This window comes from Rhopalosiphum padi, chromosome 1 (assembly GCF_020882245.1).
Source record: "Rhopalosiphum padi isolate XX-2018 chromosome 1, ASM2088224v1, whole genome shotgun sequence".
NCBI lineage: Eukaryota > Metazoa > Arthropoda > Insecta > Hemiptera > Aphididae > Rhopalosiphum > Rhopalosiphum padi.
This window is the reverse complement of record NC_083597.1, coordinates 52,391,546-52,413,866: the sequence shown is the minus strand read 5'-3', so window position 1 is coordinate 52,413,866 and position 22,321 is coordinate 52,391,546. Positions and strand designations below refer to the sequence as shown.

The following is a 22,321-nucleotide window of genomic DNA, read 5'->3' as shown; positions in this document are numbered from 1 at the left end:
TACGTAAATTTATACTAAACAATTTGAACTTCGTTGCGGTGTAGCACGTTCGGATAATATAACGACGTCGGGTCGGTTATGTTTTTTTGACAGTGCAAGCCGCGGGAGGGATAAATAGAAATTATTAAAATTCGTTCCAAGCAAAATCTAAATTATTATCCGCGTACACTGCCCGGGATAATAGAGGAAAAATATAAAAAAAAAATTATGAATTTCAAAGGAGAATGCCATTAGCATAAATTGGATTATTATTATTATTAATGATATCAATACCAATATAAATATATAATTTATTGTATACACATGCCACGAATCGACTTTTCGATTACATGTGGCTATAATTTGTGTTTGATATTTTTTTTTCTTATAACGATACGTAGGACCGAAATAACGCGAGACGAGTTGTGAATACGTAATTACAGTGTGTTTAGAGTATTATTTCGGTAAAGTTGTACCCGTGACCATTGACCGATCGAATGGCGCAGTATACTGTTGGATTATCCCAGTGGATAAAGGGAACCTTTGAAAATATGGATCGAGAGCAATTCAATTTTCGAATTTCACGAGCCAAATATTTCTCGACCAGTTTACGTCCAATAATTATAAGTTTATAATATATATACGAGTATTACAACGGTGAGCATATCACAAATAAATCTAATCACGTGGCGTTTGTTTTCAATAATTGCATTTCAAATGTCACTTATTATTATTGTAATATCTATTATGTAAATAATATAAAACTTTGTTTTTAAGATAAAATCGTATCTATATTTAACGCTTTATGTATAATATATACTGAGTAATTTTCTAAACTAGTTCATCCCTATTTTTTTTTTAGTAATACATTTATTCAAACTATTCAATGATAGGAATTTTTAATTATATCACGATAGATCATATTTACCAAAATTCAAATTTTTACACTTCTTGAAGTAATTCAAACTATGTTTTTTCAACACCGTTTTATTTTAACAAATAAATATTTTTTTTTAATTTTAATGTATCTATATCAAATTTCAAACGAATACATTTTGAATTATTTAACATTGTAAATTAAGATTATTATAATATACTAAGATTATAACCGTGTCATTCGTATATAATAATATCATCATTTTTATTTTTATTCGGTGAAAAAAATCTCTTCCGCCTTACTTCCGCTCACACGAAATAAAACGTTTTGTGCCTTTATGAAAAAAAATGTATCGCTTCGGGCGCGTGAATGTAAGGTCGATGACGACAACGATAAGGTGGCAGCTGAAAGTGCTCTGAAAAGTATATGTTTATTTTTCGGACCTTTAGCCCTTTTTCGCCGACGCATGCGCATCCTGCACACCCGAAGATAAAGGTTACGTCGACTAATTAATAGCTCTTTGCCACCCTTACCATTACCACTACAACCACTACAGATGTATGCATATATGTGATTTACGGACACACCTCTGTCGTCGAAGTTTTGTATATTATTATTATTATCTTTGTCTCTATTATTACGTCTGTCGCTCTTCATCTGACGAATCCGACGTGTGAAGCAACCTCCACCATCGCATCAGTTTATTTTCTGAATACTCGTCCCAAACTCTCAACAATAATTTATTACACGTCACGTCACTATATACTATATATTATGTACAGGGTATATATTTTTGAATAATCATATTTACCATATCTTCCTTACTCATTATTATGGGTTTATAATATAATACTAAGTACACAAATTAAATAACTAAGAATTTACTCGTTCGAATTTCGAATTATAGGTATATCAATATTAAAAAAAAATATATATATAATAATTAATTTTACTGTAAAAAATGGGATTATATATCATAAAATTCCCAAAATCAAATTTTAAATGACTGAAATATTGAGGAAAAAACGGTTATATCATATATACTTGGGGTATCACCCTGTATAATAAATGTATGCATATACGTATTAATATATTTATACATTATAATAATATATTTATATACGATGGTATCTGTGATTGTCGACAGGTCGGATGACTGACGTGCGCATCTAACAAAATATAATACATATAATATATGACATATTAAACGAATCGCGACGACAATGGGCCAAACTTTGTTTTCTGCGTATAAACGTGTAGTTTTATATAAAACCAAACTTTCCCGAGGAATTTAAGTTTTTTGACGTACAATCGCCGAAATTATCTAAATGTTCTTCTCGAATATTTCACGAACAACTATTTTCACGACGCGTTTTAATCTTCCCGACGATGTGGCGCGGGCATAAACTCCTCGGTCGGGCGCGTGTGTGTGACGTGCGCACTCCGACGTGTACGCTGCTCGTTAATTTCTGCTTTTATCAAGGCATGTCGTATACATGTATAGTAAATATGTACACGTATGTGGTGACGACGGACGCGTATATATGACCTTGAGAAGTGATAAAATAAAAACGTCCGCCTGAACAGTAGGTATATGTCTCACCGTTAAGTTTTAACTTCAAAGTTGGTCATAAAAAACGGGTTTAAGTCACAAACCGCAGGCCGCGAACGAAAGGGAAAAACAGCTGTGAGTGGAGTAATACACTATAGATATAAAATGAAATATCGTAAATAAAGTATAAGACGTATCTATATAACAAATGTTTTACCCCTCTTCCCCGCCAACACCGGGGCCTTGTCAATTATTCAAGAGTATATCACGATCAAACGATTTAATAAATCGTCCGCAAGATCTTATTCGATAATGACTATTAAATAAATATTAAACTATAACATAATAATTACCAATAATATTATATTCTTTATCCACATTTTCATTATTGTCTACATGTCTGATCATTCTTAACTTATTACCATTGTTTGTCACTATTGTTATTACTTATTATCGCTATTACTACTTAACTATTATCATGTTAAAATAGTCAAAAATTAATGTTACTAAGTATCCATAGATGTAGATAGCCTTATAGGCTAGGAATGTCTTATTATTCTAAATAAAAAAAAAATAATAAAAAAATAAACGCGTACCTTCATTCTACATTTATTTTATTCTCGTTGATTCACGACTATAATAGGATGCACGATAAAGCATAGATTCATAAAATATGACTTGATCGATCAAACTGCAAAACATTAGCCTCAAGTAAAAAATTTACGTTCACTATATTATTATATTATAATAATTAATAATTATTATAATTGATGCTGCTTGCGTTTCCACTATCAAATTGAATAATTCCAGTGAATTTACCCTGTTTTAAACTCCGTCAAATGTAACCTATACATAATTTTATAGTAAGTTGTTTGGGTGATTTATAAAATACAAAAATATTATACAATACAATGATATAATTCAATATAATATTATTTTCTGTAACCAACGACAACACTATAAAAATAAAAAATATAGATTTCTGTTAGCCGAAACAAAACTTCAGTGCGGGCCCTTCTTCGAAATATACATTTTGGAAAAGACTTTCTCAGTACAATTCTACGTATTAGTACAGTGGCAATACGTACATTTCAATTAGGTACATTTATTAGTCAAAACATCTTAATTTATTTATGCAATGATAAAAGTGCCTAAGATCAATAGGAAAATCAAATGGCATAATTTAATTGGAAAAACAAGAAAATATGATGTTAAACATAAATATATAAAGTACAAATATCGTCGTTTTATAATGTCGTATTTTATAATATAGGAACTGCGCGGGACACAGCATCGTATTTTATCTATAAAAGCGCTCTAGAGTGGTTACGTTTTTTTTCGCTTGATTTTTAACCGCAGGAAAACATATTTCCGGTCTTTTTCCTTTATTCTTATGTTGGTATTTATTGACGTATATTACGAAATTCTATTTGAATTTAATGGAAACAGGGGACCGCCACTTTGTTATGTTGTTCACGCAGAAGTCCCGCAAACTCAAATCCTTCTATTTCGATAAATTCCCAATAAAGTTTTAAAGCTATTCTGACTCTACCTGTGAGTGTGTATCTGTGTGGCACTTTATACATTATTATTCTATATTTTGAATTCAAGTTAGTGAGTTATTGAAAGCACGCATAGATGTTTGTTAATAATATAAACAACGAACAAAAATGTTTAACACCAATGTTTCGAACACATAATATATAAATATACCAATATATATACATAATGGCGTTTATAATGTTTACTTAACCGTCTTCTACTTTTGTAGTCAAATATATGAACTACACTTACGTTTAATAACGAAATGTCGTCGAGCGATTTAATGCATTTTAGTCACGTTTTTCAATTATCCATTTAGCTGCTTTTATAATATATAAAATATGTATACTTATTATTATAATATATATATTTATATACAATACATACATATATATTATATTGGAACGCGCTCGAAATACTTAAACAATAGTTAGTTAAATATGAGCGATTTTGATTGCTTTTTACAAATATATATATATATATATAACTTTGTGTGTATTTACTACTCGTCATAAATATTTAATGCTCAATATCCGAAAGGAAAACTTATATTTTTTGAATAAATCATAATCTGTATTGTTCGTTACATAATAATATATTAATATTGAAAATCGATCATATAGTTATAGAAAAACTCATCAACCCTACGTCCCAACTGCATTATCTAATATATTTTATACACCGAAGGAAAAATAAATAGCTTTCATTAATTTATTGAGTTTGAGTGGACATCGTACACATAATATAATTCTCTTTTCAGTTTTCAAGGGGGTTAATAAAGGTAATTTAGATTAAATCTTAAGGAAAATCAAAATTATAAATATATTGAATTACTTATATACATAATGATGTTTAAGTAAATCTATTACAGAATTAGTTATCACTATTCATAGTTGTTGTATACTATTACGAAATTATATTTAAAAACGGTTGCATGCGGGGGAAAACGAGAATTCTAAAATATAAAAAACGAAATATTCTCTATAAAATGAAGAAAACTTTTCGTACGCTATAAGTTTTATTTTTCCAATACAATATTTTTTTGTAAAAAAAAGTGACCCAAGTTTGACAAAAATAAAAATAACAGGTTTTACAACAATAATAACTTTCTTTGTATTAGTGATATTGAAAAAATAAATATATCATCCATGATGGTCATAGTATTACTTTTATGATTAAAATTTAGAATTTTTTTATACTAAAATGATTATAGCTGGATTATGGTTCTTATCTGCGTGAAATGGGTTTTAACAAACAATTTTTTGATATGACGTAGTCATCCTCTTAACGAACATTGTATTTATTAAAATGATTAATCAAATGTATAAGTTTCCACTAAAACGTTTTATTTTTCAGACATTATTTATCATAATGATTTGATTATTATAATATAATAAAGGTGTCGTATTAATAAATCTGAAAGCTTGTGTGTGATAATCATTTAACGATATGACCTTTTTGGCAAAACTATTTAAATGCAATTAACGTATATTAAGATCTGTATTGAATAATTATTTATTTATTATATTATATATTATATCCTCCATCGTTGTATAATAAAAATTGAATAAAATTATTGTATCAATTTCCGTAGTGCCATCTGCTTCGATTTCTGGTGGTCCGGACATTCACGTGAATGAAGGAAGTACCATTAATCTGACGTGCATCGTGAAGTTCAGCCCGGAGCCGCCGTCTTACATCTTCTGGTATCATTACGACGAGGTATGTAAATTATGTGCTTACTAATAGTCTTAAACGCGTGAATTAGTAGGCATATCTATATGACTCTTAAACGTTGAAATAGTTATGACATTTTAGATTCTGAGCGAAGCGAGAGGAATGTATTGATTTTACAATGATGAGTGTGTGTTTTTTTTTTAAATTATTCGTGTCTGAAGAAACTTTCTACAGTAAAAAAAATGCTCAGATCATCAACTTCGAGTGAGGTTTTCGGTAGAAAATTGGATCTAATTATTTTTAAGGAGGTCAAAATTGAAAATTCTCAGTATTTTGTAAAATAATCAGGGGAAAAAAAAGGAAATAAAAAAATCTTTTTTTTCATATTATTTGATGATTGAAATTGATGATTATATATTACAGTGACGAGACACACTTAACACCTACTATACTAACGTACGGGAAAGCGGTCACTTACTTAACAACTAATATTTTGTCTTGGAATAATTTAAAATCCGTTTACCTAACACAAATATAATAATATCGTTCACCTCTCGTGTAATAATAATTCCAAAAACGATGTTTGATTTTATAAACTACTAATCAAACAAGATATTTAAGGACGCGGCACTGCAACGCGATTTAATTTAAACAACAATAATAATTGTGTATAATACAACTCGAGACTACTACTCGACCGATTTCTTATGAGAAATTTTATAATACAAATTACACGCATATATAAGCGATATATAAATATATATATATATATATATAACGAGGCCAACTTTGGCTAACTGATAACTAAAATTCCTTCGTATACCCCCCCCCCATCACACTACATACGCACACATGTGCATGCATACACTGCAATGAACTGTTTCTAATTTAGTAGTCTATCCAAAAGCAAATATATTTCGACCATCTCTCTCACACACCTGCCAACTCCCTTCCCTACAATACAAACACTATATATTATCATACAGTATGATATATGTAAACAAAACAACAATAACAGTAGGTTTGTATACATATTTTAGGTAAAGCGTTCTTGAGTTTTCAAATTCATATTAAACGTCTATCATTTATACATTATCGTCGTACGATGTGCAAATATAATTTATGCCGGCGTACCTTTATATTATGTCTCTCATGATTTAATTATAATTCATAATTTATAATAATATAATATGGTTATTACGATTTTTTTTTTATTCCTTAACTCGTCCGTTTTTCGTATAAATACGCATGTATGGTGTGTAACCATGGTTGTTCGACGTGTAGAACGTGCGGAGAAAACTGTGGTTAAACACAAACGTATGATAGCGTTAAGGGCGTCATCAGCGAAGGGGAAAAATGCGATCGTTGGTAATTATTATTATATGTATATTGCATGTATATAGTATACACAAGAGCCATTTCGAAAGTGCGGTCGTTGTGTGTGTTGTAGTAGTTCCTCGATTTTAAGCTCCGGATTATTATTGGAACGAGAATAAAAAAAAGTTTTAGGATTTTAATTATTCTCCTCCATGGTATCATATCCTATATTATATTTATATACAATATATATGTTATACGTACAATGCAACAATATTATATTAGGATTATGATGTAATTTACGTAATTAATGAACACGCGAAAAATATACCAACCTATATAATAATAGCTGTGTATATATATAGTTAGATTCGCATTACTCGCGGCGCGCAATGTTGTTATATAGGTATGCGCACGCTTACCTGTACGGTAATAAATAATAGCTGAGTTCCTTTTTAATTGCAGAGTATAAAATATCTTTAAAAGCTTAATGATCATAAAATACATGGCGTAACGTCCGAACGCCAACGACGTTTTAAATTAATTATTAGTGCTTGAAAGTTATAGAAATTAAAATAGTTGATGCCAAAAAAAAAAATGTATAGCTTTTATTAATTACATAATAGTATAGTAGTGTATTAAAAATTATTAAAAAAATAACTAACTATAATATCAATGAAACGTAATGGAAATCTCATATTTGGTTGGATATCGAAAATATGAAGTCGCAGTCATAACACAAAACATAAAGCATCATCAAAAGATTTTGGTATACATAGACTTAAGTTATAGTGTGAAAATTGGGTTGTTGCTACTTTGCACGGATTTTTAGAAAAGATAAATATATGCCTACGTTTAATAATTGAGTGTAAATTTATGTAAATAATAAAATTAAACGTAGATTAGTGCTTTATTTAGAAAATAATAAATGAGTTTTAAAAAAAATGATAAGAAATAAGCACTTTTTTTTCTACATTTAACAAAATATGTGAAAATATACATTTTAATTAATTTTTGTTTTTAAAAATTTTATTGTATAATTTTCTAACTTGGTCCACTATAAATCAAAAGCATGTATAGAAAAATATGCAACTTCTACAATTTCCGAGCACTAATAATTATTTAAAACAGAAATATTTTCAAGTAATTTTAGTAATATCACGCGCATTTAAAAGCAAACGGCTTACTCGCTTTACTTCAATATAATATATAGATATATAATATCACTAACGAAATCTTCAGCACAATAGTCCGCAGCAACACTGCTGTATAATATTCTATATACGTAAATAGTGCCACACGTTATAAAGCAACCCAATGGTCTCATTTTGATTGTTTGGCGTTATGCACTCAAGTTTATAAAATGAACGTAAAAAAAAATAATTGAACGAACAATATTGTATACTTTTCTAGTATAATATTCTATACACGAATCGTTTTATTTTTCTCCCATCGAAACCGATTAAAAAAAAACATTTTATATGGCTTTTGTTCTGTTATGCATACATGACTTACCGCATGACAGCCAACAACGATAGTGGCGTACTGTGAGGAGTGGTGGAATTATGGGGTTTGACCCCTATCCCTCCGATCGATGAAATGCCTACATGATCCGTAAAATAGTTCTCTCATCTACAGTTTTATCGACAAAAAAATAAATAAATCTATTCTATAATAAAATACAATTTTTTCTTTCGGTTTCTAGAATTTGTGATTTAATCAATGCACATATTTTGCATTCCATTATTCTATTATCCGTAATCACTGATTATTAGATATTTATGATAATAATATTATGTATAATATGTGCATAACCCAGTGTGTTAACTAGTATTTTCGTGCATACTTTCAATACACGTCTATAATGCGATCTCCGTTGATTTTTAATAATTATTGGCTTTATTTGTTTCCTTATTTTATTTTATTATAAATTAAAATTATTGATCGCGTCATTGCAACATAAATCTTTATTATACATTCCAATCAACCCGAAAAAATGCGGATAATATTATTCTGTCATATGATTATATTGATACAGATATTCGAATTCCTGTCGTATTCTTAAATATATATATATATATTATATAAATGATTATAACATAATATTAGGTATTATTTAAACGATGGGGTATGAAAGCGGGCAGTTAATCCACGCATATAACACTGTGTGCACGTAAACTATTTGACGGTTAGATCCGCCAGACACATAAAAACGACTGTGTATTTCACACAAAACTTAGCAGTAACAAGAGTTTAATCATTAGATGACCCAGTTAGTTTCGGTGTAGTAGGCAAAACGAGACATGGGCCGTTCGCTTGTCTGAAAATCGGACGGATAAACAACGTCTATAATAATGGAGGGAGTGATGCTGCCGCAACAGAAGATTAGCGGTCGCCGGATTTATTAACGAAACGGCTAAAAAACAAGAATAAAAAACGACCGAGTTCTATATTTCATAATAATAACCGTAAACAATATTAACGGTAATACATTTCCAAGATGTTTTTTGTGGACAAATCGTGGTCATAGTACAAAAATTGCTGATAATATTACGGACAAACGTAATATTTTTGTCTCATGAATATATTCCATTCCATTTATGTGTAGAGCTGTAGATATATCTGTGAGATTAATAATTTTAAATAACATCGATGAATTTCATTAAATTAAATAAATGAGAGACAAATTAAATTTAAGACATATTATTACCATTCTAAATATAATTGTATTTGTCTTAAGAACAGCCTTCTCTCCACCCCGTTTAATTTTTTTGACAATAGAAAGCTTTTTGTAATTTTATACATAATATAATATTAATTCAAAAATCCACTTTTAATCCACCAAACTCGCAATGATGAGAACACAGATGCATTCAGCAAATTTTTAAACAATATAAATTTAAGTAATTTTCTGTAAATAATGTATCCCTATCTGTAATTCTGTACTAAAATGTTATGTATGTTAATCAGATTTGTCTAAATGTAGGCTAATAACCTGTGTTTTTGAAGCCTTAATTTAATAAAAAAAAAAATATATATACAGATGATATTCTCTTTAATTGCACATCGCTTTACTTTTGTTGAAACTCTCCTCTCCTCTCGTTTATCTTCTTTCTAAGTTATTTCTTTCTGGATATTATATTTTTCTAAATGTTCGTTCTCTTGCTATTATCATCGTTATTATTTTTTCAAATAAATCCTTACGCTTCTCTGTATAACTACTTTTATAAGATGTAAAGAATAAAATCATTGTAAATTGTTTTATTCAATTTATTTTGCCTATAATTTTGCATATTTTAGAATTTTATGTATACTTCCTATATTTTTGAATGTCGATTAGTTCGTGTATTATTCATTGTTTTTTAGTGCGTTAAATTCAAAAACATGAGAATAATATAGGACATTATTAACTACAATTAGTAAAAATATTTTGTTGAACATTACAAAACTACAATTTTAGGGTATAGGTACCATTTTTCTCTCATATATGTTTTAATAGTATGATTGAAATTTATAACATCATGTTTTAAACATATTGCATGCGTTTTAAGAATTTTGGATACGGCACGTGTAATATGTTACAATAATAATAATATTATATTATTTATATTTCTTAGTGGAAAAAATAACGATAACAAAATAAAATAATATTTTAGATAAATCACTAATAAAAAGAAATAAACAAAAAGTACTTTTTATACTTCTAAATTAGATAATATATTTATAATAAATAGATAAATAACTATAAAAATTGTCTTATTACTTTGAAAAATAGTTTCAAATGATATTGGTCGGTGATAATATTATACACACGAAGATCAAAAATGTTCAATCCAATAAAACGATTAAACAAATATTATGTAAAAGTAGTGATCGATAACGTAGTACTCTTTCTATTAGAAAATAATTAAGATTTTGAAAATGTTCCCTTTTCATAATTTTAAATTGTTACAAGACAACATATTTGGCAGGGAAAAAATGAAATATTTTATTATTTTTATTCAATATAATATTATAATTTTTTTATTATTTTTTAATGACAATATATACATTATTGATTTCATATTCCTCAGCAGAATATTATTCAAGTTATTTTGATCTTACTAGTCAAATTTTGGAAGAATTATCTATTCGTTATAAGTATTTAAAGTTTCAGTAAGAGTAGTAATAGATTGACATTTTCCAAAACACCCATGTACCAATCTACTTCACTCGAATGAACATTAGATACTTGTAACTCATACATTATTCGTCCAAAATTCTATTTCTATATGCCAAAGTACTTAAAAAAAATATTCTGTTTTGAATTGAGAAATTATGAATTCATGGCTTTTATTAAATATATATTTTATGATAAAAAATTGTATTTTTTAACAACTAAAAATAATATAAAATGTAATATGTTATATATATATATATACAGCATATACTTACGATTTTGTAAATATTGTATGTGTACATTTTTTATTATTTTCTGGTACATTTTTTTTTTAATTGTTCATTTTTAACAAACGACGTGGTGGTGGTGCATATTCATTCTAACTTGATTCTCCGAGAAATATTTTTTTTTAAACGAGAAATAAGTGCTAAAATATAAACGTATATATTATAATAATACAAAAGTCCGACATGAATTATTATTATTATTAGTGTGTAAGCTGGCAATGGCTATACACAGAATGGAAGTTTCGAATGAATATACTTACGAAATAACGTCGGAGAGAGGGGGAAAAAAACATTGAAATATATATTTTATGTCGAGCGGCGCTACGCTACGCGGACAACCCAATAAGCCGCTTATGGCGCGTATATATTCAAGATTCACCGAAGTTATCGTCGATATTATTGTACACCGAGCCGTAAACTTTTCTCCGGCAACTACTTTCAAACGGAATTCATGGTTACGGTGCACATATTATGTATGTATGTATGTATGGCTAATACAAAAGTTGTCTCATACATATATAACGACACGCGTATATCGACTCACGTTTTATGCAAATTCGATATAAATTATAATATTGTTTACTGACTTTGCGTTTCATCAGTGAGTGGGGGTAAAAGAATAATCGAAACGAACGCAACCAAACTGATGCAAAGCTTTGTATAATATATCATATGAAATATGTAAATATAATAGGATTTATAATAATATAGTCGTTGAATTTTCAATAGACACATTTTTTGTCTGATTTCAAGTTTTTTTAACGTAACACTTCCATAATAGACATTATACCAGATTATTATTATACGATATACGATAAAGGTCCACGGAATAGCTGTACATTAAAAATTGTTTACAAAATCTAACATTGACTATATACACATTTTAATCATGAAACCGTATATGTGTTAAACTTCACGAATAAACAACAAACATCTATTATATTAGTATTCTTGTTATAAACACTATTTGATTGGAAATAAAGTCACTTTATGCCACCAAATTATTAATATATTACAAAATCATCGATTAAATAATTTATGTAATAAAAATATTATTTACTATTTCTTATCATAATTGTTTTTAAAGTTTATTATTTTTTTAAACACACATTTTTTAATTCAATTTTTTTAGTACAATTATTTTTCAAGGTAACTTTATCTATGGTAATTGAATTTCGAACGAGTATTTAATTAGTTATAACTAATAAGTATTTAAAGTGTTGTTGATCGGTTTAGTGAACTAACATTTTGTAAGATGCAATTACTTAGAAGCTCACTATAAGTATATAATTAAAACTTATACAAGTTTAACTACCTTTAATAATAAACAACTTAATCGAAATTAAATTTGTATATATCGAAATGTTACAAATAATTTATTTCAGATTTTAAAATTAAAAATGTATTTCGCCATTTATAAAAGTAAATAGCTTACAAAAATTATGTGTATAAAAAGAGTACATAATAAAAATATATTTATTTTACGAAAATCATATTTTTTATTGACTTTAAATTAGATAAAATAATATTTCCAAGTATTATATTGAGTTGACATTTCAAAATAATGAGTATCTAAGGTTGAAAAATAAATCACCCTATATATATATTTTATGTTCGTGCGATTCTACATCGTTATTATGAAAATCATATTGCTATTAATCGACCATTTAAAAACTAACTACAGGCTTTAATAATATGATGTAATACAAAATATGCGTGTAATTTTATCATATTTTACCAATAGTCGAAACATTTATATTATGTTTTTCTTGTATTATTCATAATAATAATTTAAAATTATAATATTTACTATTTTCTTTAATTTATTAGACATTAAAATTTTTTTATGAGAACAAGAGTTATTCCTTAAAAATTTAAAAAAAAATAAATAACTAAAACTTCTATAATCAATACGTTCCTCGTTACTATCAATTATAAAGAAATATTATAATTTTATAAATGCTTAAAAAAGTAACAAATTTCTGTTATATTTTTAAATCATATTAATTATCAATCTAGATACTCTTCCATTCCCAGTGCATGATGTTATGGAAAGTTGCTTAATTATATCCAATTTTCTACTAAAAACTATCCTCATTTTTAAAAACCAAAATATTTGTATTGCTCCAAAAAGTGTTTATAGATACAAATAAAACATACACACATTTTTAATCGATAAATTTACCACCTTGCTCAAAGTCTAAAAAAAAGGTTAGGTAAAATAAAAAATAAAATATTAATTATAGTTTAGGGAGTAAAACGTACATATACATATACTTTATATAATATATAATAATGTAAATAATTTATGATTTAATTATACTATACAACATACTGCTTAATATCGTTCCGCGTGTTAAAACAATCGACACTATGACTATATAATATATTATTATAGGTATAGAACCTATACTAAACCAGACCATTAACTATAAGGAAATCATACTTATTATTAAGAGCACGATTGTATAATCTTGAGTACCTACGCTATAGGTTATTAAACAACATGACGTTTATAAGTTCCTTTGAAATATTATAATTATTATAACGAAAACCGTTCGAGAGTCAATCCAGTTATTAAATCATGTTCTTTGATATATTTTTGATATATTGTAGATTGATGATCGCATATTATTATTATTTATATTTTTGAAAACTGTATAGTACTACCGAATAGCTACCTACATTCCAACAATAAATACTTCGACAACTGGATATTAATTTGGCAACATAATTTTTAAAACAATCTGTTGTTATTTGTATTATTATTATTATTATTGTCAGATACCTATACTATTCAATTAATTTTGTATTCGATTATTTCGATTAGTTTGTATTCTATATCATATTGTTATTATAAAATTTTAAATTCAACGTAGATTTACCGTTGTGATGACTACATGCAAAAATACCATGTGAAGGTATAAAAAACATAATGTTTATACAATTTTGTATGCAGAGAATTCATTGGATTTTACAAAACATTTTCATAATATAAAAAACAAAGTAGTAGACGAAATAATGACAATGTTGAAGCGCGAGAACTGAGATTATAATATATTTTCATTGTACGTAATTCATGTAAAGTAGAATCATAATCGTTTGCTACGTTTGCTAAGTAAATATAATAATATCACATATATACTATTATTTATGTCTGCAGAAAATCGTATTTTGTATGATGTTTGATTATAGTCAATTAGTATTATTTTCCATATTCTAGAAAGTTGAGCTAAAAACTACGAAATCACTACGTCTTGCGTCCAACTGAGTTTAGGTTCTATATTATATTATGATATAATATTCGGTAGTTGTTTTTTTTAGTGAAACGAATTTTCGTAGGACTGACGCAAAACCACACAAGTTTGGAAGTTTTGAAAGTGCAACTATAGGGTACTCGGTGATGAAACAACAAAATATGTCCACAATAAACGGCCACAACATTGTAATAATTCCTCAGGGCTATAGTGAATTTATTCGCGTTTGCGGGATTTTTTTTAAAATGGTTTTTTGGTTTTTACACAAAAGGTAAAAAGTTTGATAAGCATTCGTTTTACATAACATACTAAAAATGTGTAGGTGACATTTTATTTTAGATTCTAAGTGGAGCGAATATTTTATTGATTTTTTAATGAAACTTATTTATTTTATTTTTGTATCTAAAGACACTTTTTCAAATAGAAAAACTATTCTGTTCATCAACTTCAATGAAGGTTTTTAGTTGAAAATTTGATCTAGTCAATACTTTTAGGAAATAAACATATTAAACAATTCTTAGTAGTTTTTAAAATAATTAAAAAAAAATTACGAACACTTATTGAAAAGTGTATAATATTATTACTTTGTTAATCTACCAAAAAGTTGGATTGTCCGATAAATTCTTTTTTCAAGTATAATAATAATGATTTATCGTTGTATTCAAATTTAACACATCCATTACAATGACTAGTCAATGAAAATGTACACTTGACAACTTGTATGCAGCAGACTATTTACCTACGTCCTACATGCTAGTTTATTTTCACGTTTTAACATATAATATATTAGTATATTTTATTTCATTAAGATTGACAACAATCGTGCTGTATTAAATTTTATAGTTTAAAATGTATTATTCTATTTAAATTCATTTTTTTGAATTATATATATATACGCATAAATATTTGTAAGCCATTTCAAAAACTAATTTTGCCTAAATAATATGTATTCAATTGTTCGGTTTAGAGTATTTTTGGGGGATTTTAGGTGTATTCAATTCACAGCCCTGCAACTAGTTCCAAAATAATATTTTGTTTAGTCGGATACTTACAAAGACTTAACTCAATGGCTTAATATTTGACTAATTGTTTTTCAGGTGATCAGCTATGATTCCCTTCGCGGAGGTGTGAGCGTGGTCACAGAAAAGGGAGACGTGACTGTCAGTTACCTGCTCATACAGGATGCGGTGCAAGCAGATTCTGGCAAATACACGTGCAACCCATCGAATGCGGACTTATCCAGTGTAGTAGTACACGTCCTAAATGGTAAGTTTATAGAAATAAGTATAAATAATGTGTGTATTTCTTATCTAATAGCTAGGTATTTTTTTTTAAAATATCATATTTAAATATATTTTTTTATTTTTATAATGGATTATTAAAATAATTATTTTTTCATTGGCTCAAATCAGGTTAAAATATTATAAATACTAACATATTTTAAATATGCGTTTTTATATTATATGCACCGTATATTTTTTTACCATTGTAATGTAAAACCTAAAAATGATTCTGTTGAACAATAAATTTTTATACATTTTTTGAAAACTTTTAATACATTTTTTAGGATATTTTTTTATTTTAATTGCTTTACATTGTTACAATATCTAAACCCTACATAATAGTACGGAGCATATAAATTTTTTTTTTTTTTAATTAAATAACATTACAGTATACCTCTAATTAATAATGTAATTATACTAATTCAACGTCGTACTTTTTTCTTTTCGTTTTATCTTACAGGCGAAAGTCCTGCAGCCATGCAGACCGGTTCGGCCGGCTTATCCAACAGTTCTATCACGATACTGTGCGTGATGATCCTGAGCTGGACGTTCACCAGGACCGATGATCAGTTAAGATAATAGACACGCGCCTGCCGCCCGTATCTGCTCCTCTCCAGCAACCATTACTCTAATAATATAAATTATATTATTATATAAAATTTACATTTAATTGCAAGCTATAATGATAACCAAATTTAAAACAGTAAATACAAAAACGGAAAAAACGTTAGACCGAAAAAACATGCGTGCGCAGCCGGACGTGATATATTCTCTCGTTTCGACTAACCACGAGTATACCACGGTATATTGTACGATATCGAATCGCACTTAACATCAGATTCATTCCTTTAAAATATTATGTTCAATGTGACTTTTTAACAGACCACCGCCCTCAAAAGAGGTGTGCTTGTGTTATTTCCTTTTTTCTTTTTTTTTTAGGAACGAATGTGTAAATATTATTACTACAATAATAATTTTATTATAAACGTTGTACAGGATTTTTCTACATATTATCCACTACTTTGTTGTCAATCGCACGTTCGGTGTATGGATATTATTATTATTATATAGATGTCGCTTAAACACTATGAGCTGGTTTGTTTCCCGCAAAGTCGTTGTTAAACACTGGAAAACACTCGTGTTTTTGTTTTGTTTTTTTTTTACAAATTGTTGCTCTGTACATATTATATACATATAACTATCTAAATTCTCGTACGATTATATGCACTCCCCGGTTTTCGACGCGTATTCGTTTTGTTATCGCGTCACCGTAAATTGTTTAATAGTAATTAATGTCCGGTCGTTTGTTGTAAAAATAAAAAAATAAAAATGTTTTATTTTTCGTACGCAGCATATTTCGTCGTATTGCCGGCTATACATGCCCGAACGGAAACATCATACCCACAAAAACGAACGAATATCGAAGAGGGGTAATCTCGCCCTGCTATATATAACTGGACAGCATGTAATATAAATTGTATGAAATCGTCACTGTAAATTACGTGTGCAATTAGGGAATGAGGAGGGGTATCTGATCAGCCTTTTCGAATGTTATACAATATAGGGTATACTGAGTATAGATTTATGTACCCTAATGTGTGTATATTTTATTATATGTGTATAATACAAGACTATTCTAAATGATTCATCTGTTGCTTGGTACTTGGCTTTTGATCTATATATCACCTGATATGAATCTATGTGTATGCATTGACTGTCGATTGGATGTTGTTCTTGTAAACATTTCTAGTCATGTACAAGATATTGTATGTATACCATAAAATAAATTTAAATTATTATTATTTAATTAAATGTATCAATTATTACTTTCAAGCCTAAAAACTTAAATCATATAACAATCTGAAACCAGATAAATCAGTTAGATTAATTCAGTATACAAGTGAACTTGACCGACAATGTTAAAAATGTTTAAAGCGCATCATACACAGAAAATAGAAGAAAAACCTCGACCGAGAGAGACAAAAAGAGAAAAGAATTGTAACTATTATACTCGTATTTATTATCACTGTATCCGGCATTATATGGATCACCGCTACGTCGGTGTTGTTTTTATAAATTGTACGTCCCGTCAAATTTTCTTTTAGAATTTATTTTAACGCATTTTCCCCGATGCGCGAGCCTGCACCAAATTACATCCGACAATGGCGATATTATTATTATTGACGCTTGTTTGCGCGCGTACAGATTACTACGTTACGCTCGGAACATTGTATACGTAAACACTGGGTGGAACGACGGTCCAGTTGGAGGAGAGGGTAAAAAATTAACCATTCGTGACGGTTTGGAACCGATAAATTAACGATATTGTAATACACGTTATATCATAATACTATACGCGTCGTTACGGTTGGGATTCAAAACGTGTGTAACGTATATAATTTAATGTTATGTACACTTTACGAGACGTATACGGAATAACAATTATAACAATATCATCGAAATACGTTTTCGTTTTGTTGTCAACAATGATAGTATTATAAAAAGTGACATTGATTATGATATGATAACTAAAAACAGCGATACAGTTTTACTACCGCTACAGCATACCCATTTTTTAGACGTCAGCCCAACCGCTGCCAACCACCATCTAAACATAGTTGGTAAAAAAACAGGCACGTTTAGTCGAAGTCATTATTCAATAGGTATATAGAATGTATTATGTATAATCTGAACAGCTGGTACCTAGTTAGAACTTTTTTTTTTCTATTAAAATCGCGTTTACGTGTTTATTAAACATTATGCATAGTTAGATCGATTCGCTTTTTATCTCTAATCATTTTTGTTTTAAAATGTCTAAAAACTTGTTTCGAGGCATGATTTTTACACAATGTATAATATTATAATAATATGGTGTCTGTAAGTACACCTCATATACCTTTATTCAACATTGTAAAGCTCTATTATTATTTTAAATATTTATAAATTTGAATTTGTAAATTCGTTTTTTTTCCTTACGATTTTACCATTCTTAGTATACTTTTTTTGAAACTCGATTAATATATTCAAATTTATATATACAAGATAAATAAATAATTAAAAAATTATATCCTATGATAAAAAAAATATATTTCAAAGGGAAAACTCCCAAGTAGCCTTTTATTAATGAATACATTTTAATTTATTACATTTGTATGCCAAAATCGTTCTTTTAATTCTGACTTTAACGTCAACGAATAAACATTAAAACAAATCATTTCAATATTAATAACTTTATGCGTTTTTAAAAAAATACACCCCTGAAAATATAATTTATATGACGTATCGTATTTATTTTTGTTTTACTTTATAATGAAATCTGTATATATCACTAAACACTACGGTGATAATAACGCTCCAGAAAATTTAATGCGCAAAATTAAACTAAAAAAAATCTACACACCGGAAAATTGAATGAGTTAAATCAACCATAACGTTGCGTAGATAAATAATTTTATAATCGATTAAAACCCCATTAGACGTTATGACCTTTACAAAAATGTCCATTTACGCCATATATATAGTTTAATAGTACTAGAATACTATATAAAGTACATATATGTAGTATTTTTTTTTTTACAATTAACAATATACAACTCCATCCTATTATGGTATATAATGTACGAAGATGACTTATAATATATGACACGACGTTGTTATCGCGGTTATTTATAAGGATCAAAACAATTTATAAGCGCTAAAATCATTTTTAAACATACGTAAATTAATTTTGTTCTGTCATTCGATCGATAAAGTGATTTTTTTTATTTTCTCAAGCCATAATACCTAATTAGAAAAAACCTAATTCGATAGCAGAATGAGATTTAATTGGAATATTTGTTGTGGGCAACCCGTGTATTGCAGATACATTGCTATGTTTAGAGCTTCGTCATAAATCTTAATAAATTTGCCAACAACTAAATGCAACGAAATCGTATACACAATAATATTACCATGGGTATGATACGCGTAGGGATTCATATTATAAAACTGCCATCCGTCTGAAAAATGAATCATTTATTTGTCATTCAAGATCGCTTAATCATTAAGCCTTAATGTATTCGTTTTCTTGATCTGTAATTTATATTAATTATGTGGAATTAATAAAAAGTATATGTAAGCGTTTTCAAGGCAATTATTAATTGCTTATTTCTTGTAATGAATATTTTTTTCAATGACATATTATCATGTTTTTATATAATTTCATATTTCGAAACAACATTAATTTATAAAAATATTACCATAAGGCAAAGTTTGTTTTTTATGAACATTTTAAAGCTTATAAGTTATAGATAAGTTAGATAAGTGATTTGGCTATTTTCGATATTAAATAAATTCTAAAGAGTCGCTGGAAAGACAATATGTAATAAGGCCACGAAATCTTGAATTAAAATCCCAAGAAATAAAATTAAAGAGATAGTCAAGTAATGATCATGTGACTAATAAACGTTTATCTAAGAAACCACCGAAAAAAATTTCTCTAGATGTCGATATTTATAAATTTCAATCAATTAACCGACGCGTATGTTTAAAAAAAAATTCTCAGCTGTTGCGGACGAATACAATATTATTCTATTATATATCTTGAAAAATTGTCAGTTATCGAGACGAATAAGATATCTTATTTCATATTATCCTATTAGTGTGATCTAAAAAAAATGTCCCTTTCATAATCTGTAAAAGAATGGTGACGAATGAAGACGATGGGGCGTGCAGTGTCGTACAATTAAATATAACGTTATGTGGCGGCTTGTCCGGAACGCATTTAGTCGTATAATACGTCTTAAAGAAAATGTCATATTATTACACGTTGTACGACGGATTTTCTTTTTTCCTCGTTTCCAGACGCTTTTACTATTACACTATTCTATCGTTTTAACGTCCCACCGCGACAAACCCGTTTCCGTATTTATTCCAGTTGACCGCGTCATGAACCGTCTAATCTCGTCTTCACGACGAACCGACCGAGTGGAGATGACTTTCAGCCCACCTAACCTACCCTTGAAAGATCGCAATACATCTTCTGAACCTCACAACGACATATATTTATATTTCGGTGCCGTAACAATTATACCACACAACTTACACGAAAAAGGCCGACATTTAGTTGAGACATTTAATTTTTGAAATATCAATACGCATATAATACTATATATTATAATCACTATAATGATTTAAATGGTAAACTAAATAATTGTATACATTTCAATATTCGTGTGGAATTGTAATAAAATATAATAATTTTTTCAAACCGTTCAATAATATGAAACTGAAAAATAAAAATTATTGGCTTGAACAGATTTGATGAAACACCCTGTATAGCTATGATGTCTCTGCAGTCTGTAACGTGCATGTCCGCGTTGATAATATCTTTGAATATCATTAATTTGAAAGTCCGGGGACAATAAAAAACAGCATCACAAAATAACTTCGTTGTCTGTTTTTCTAAGGGTATATTAAAATATAATATAATATATATATATTTTTTTTTATTTTTGTCACTGGCAATTACATTTTTTTTTCGCTCCCGCTTACCACAAAGATGGCGAGTTTGGATAAAAAGCGAAAATTACATTCAAGTGACTCGCCCGGCTGCCGCAGGATGTTTAAAAAAACAGGTTGTGACGTGAGATAAGATAGCCCACTCCTCACCCCCTTACTAACAAAGAAATTCGCCCGACCGCCGGTTTCTTATCGGCTGTTGTATTGTTGCTCACGACGCGCAAGGACCGACGAAGAAAAAAAAAATTTCCGTACGCAGTCATAACTCATAACGTCTAAACTTACCGAGTTCGTGTACGAATTAATATAATACGAGTACATAGGTACCTACGCATAGTTATTAGTTACTGACCGAACGACAGAATACCCATTATCGTTGTTCCATTTCACCCGCGCATCGCGGTATATAACATGTTATATTCAAAATATATTCCTCAAACTCAAATCTAAAAAAACATTAACGTACCTTTACGTGCCCTATAATATGCTGTAACACGATGCTCCCCCTTCGTGCGCAAAATGTCAGTCCGTATATACATTATAAAATATGTAAATATTATTGTTTATTGTTTTTATTAAATTTTTAAATTTTATTTCGAAATTTGTTTTATATTTGATTTATGACGTATAAGTCTGATTGTTTGTTAAATACCAGCTCTAGTAGAATAATATAAAATATAGTGATTGTTTACTCGTCTAGAAAATCAAAATTTATCGTTTTCAAATTCAATGGTTTATAATTATTATTATAATGTTCTGTAATATATATTAAATTTACATTATATAATAATGTATTATATTATTTGTGTAAAATATAATACAAATTATTATAATTATTATTATTATTATTATTATTATTATTACTACTATAAATAATATAATATAATATATA

General features: G+C 28.2%; 1 protein-coding gene across 2 annotated transcripts in view; it reads left to right on the top strand.

The window, feature by feature from the left end:
* Window positions 1-21,481, top strand: part of LOC132922802 (zwei Ig domain protein zig-8-like) — a 348,605-nt gene extending 327,124 nt beyond the window's left edge. For both annotated transcript variants that reach the window (XM_060986521.1, XM_060986516.1), the window contains 3 exons: window positions 5,545-5,672; window positions 15,745-15,913; window positions 16,391-21,481. In XM_060986521.1, coding sequence (XP_060842504.1) covers window positions 5,545-5,672; window positions 15,745-15,913; window positions 16,391-16,509 — 416 coding nt within the window. In that variant the 3' untranslated portion in view covers window positions 16,510-21,481. The remainder of the gene's footprint in view (window positions 1-5,544; window positions 5,673-15,744; window positions 15,914-16,390) is intronic.
* Window positions 21,482-22,321: the final 840 nt, after the last annotated feature.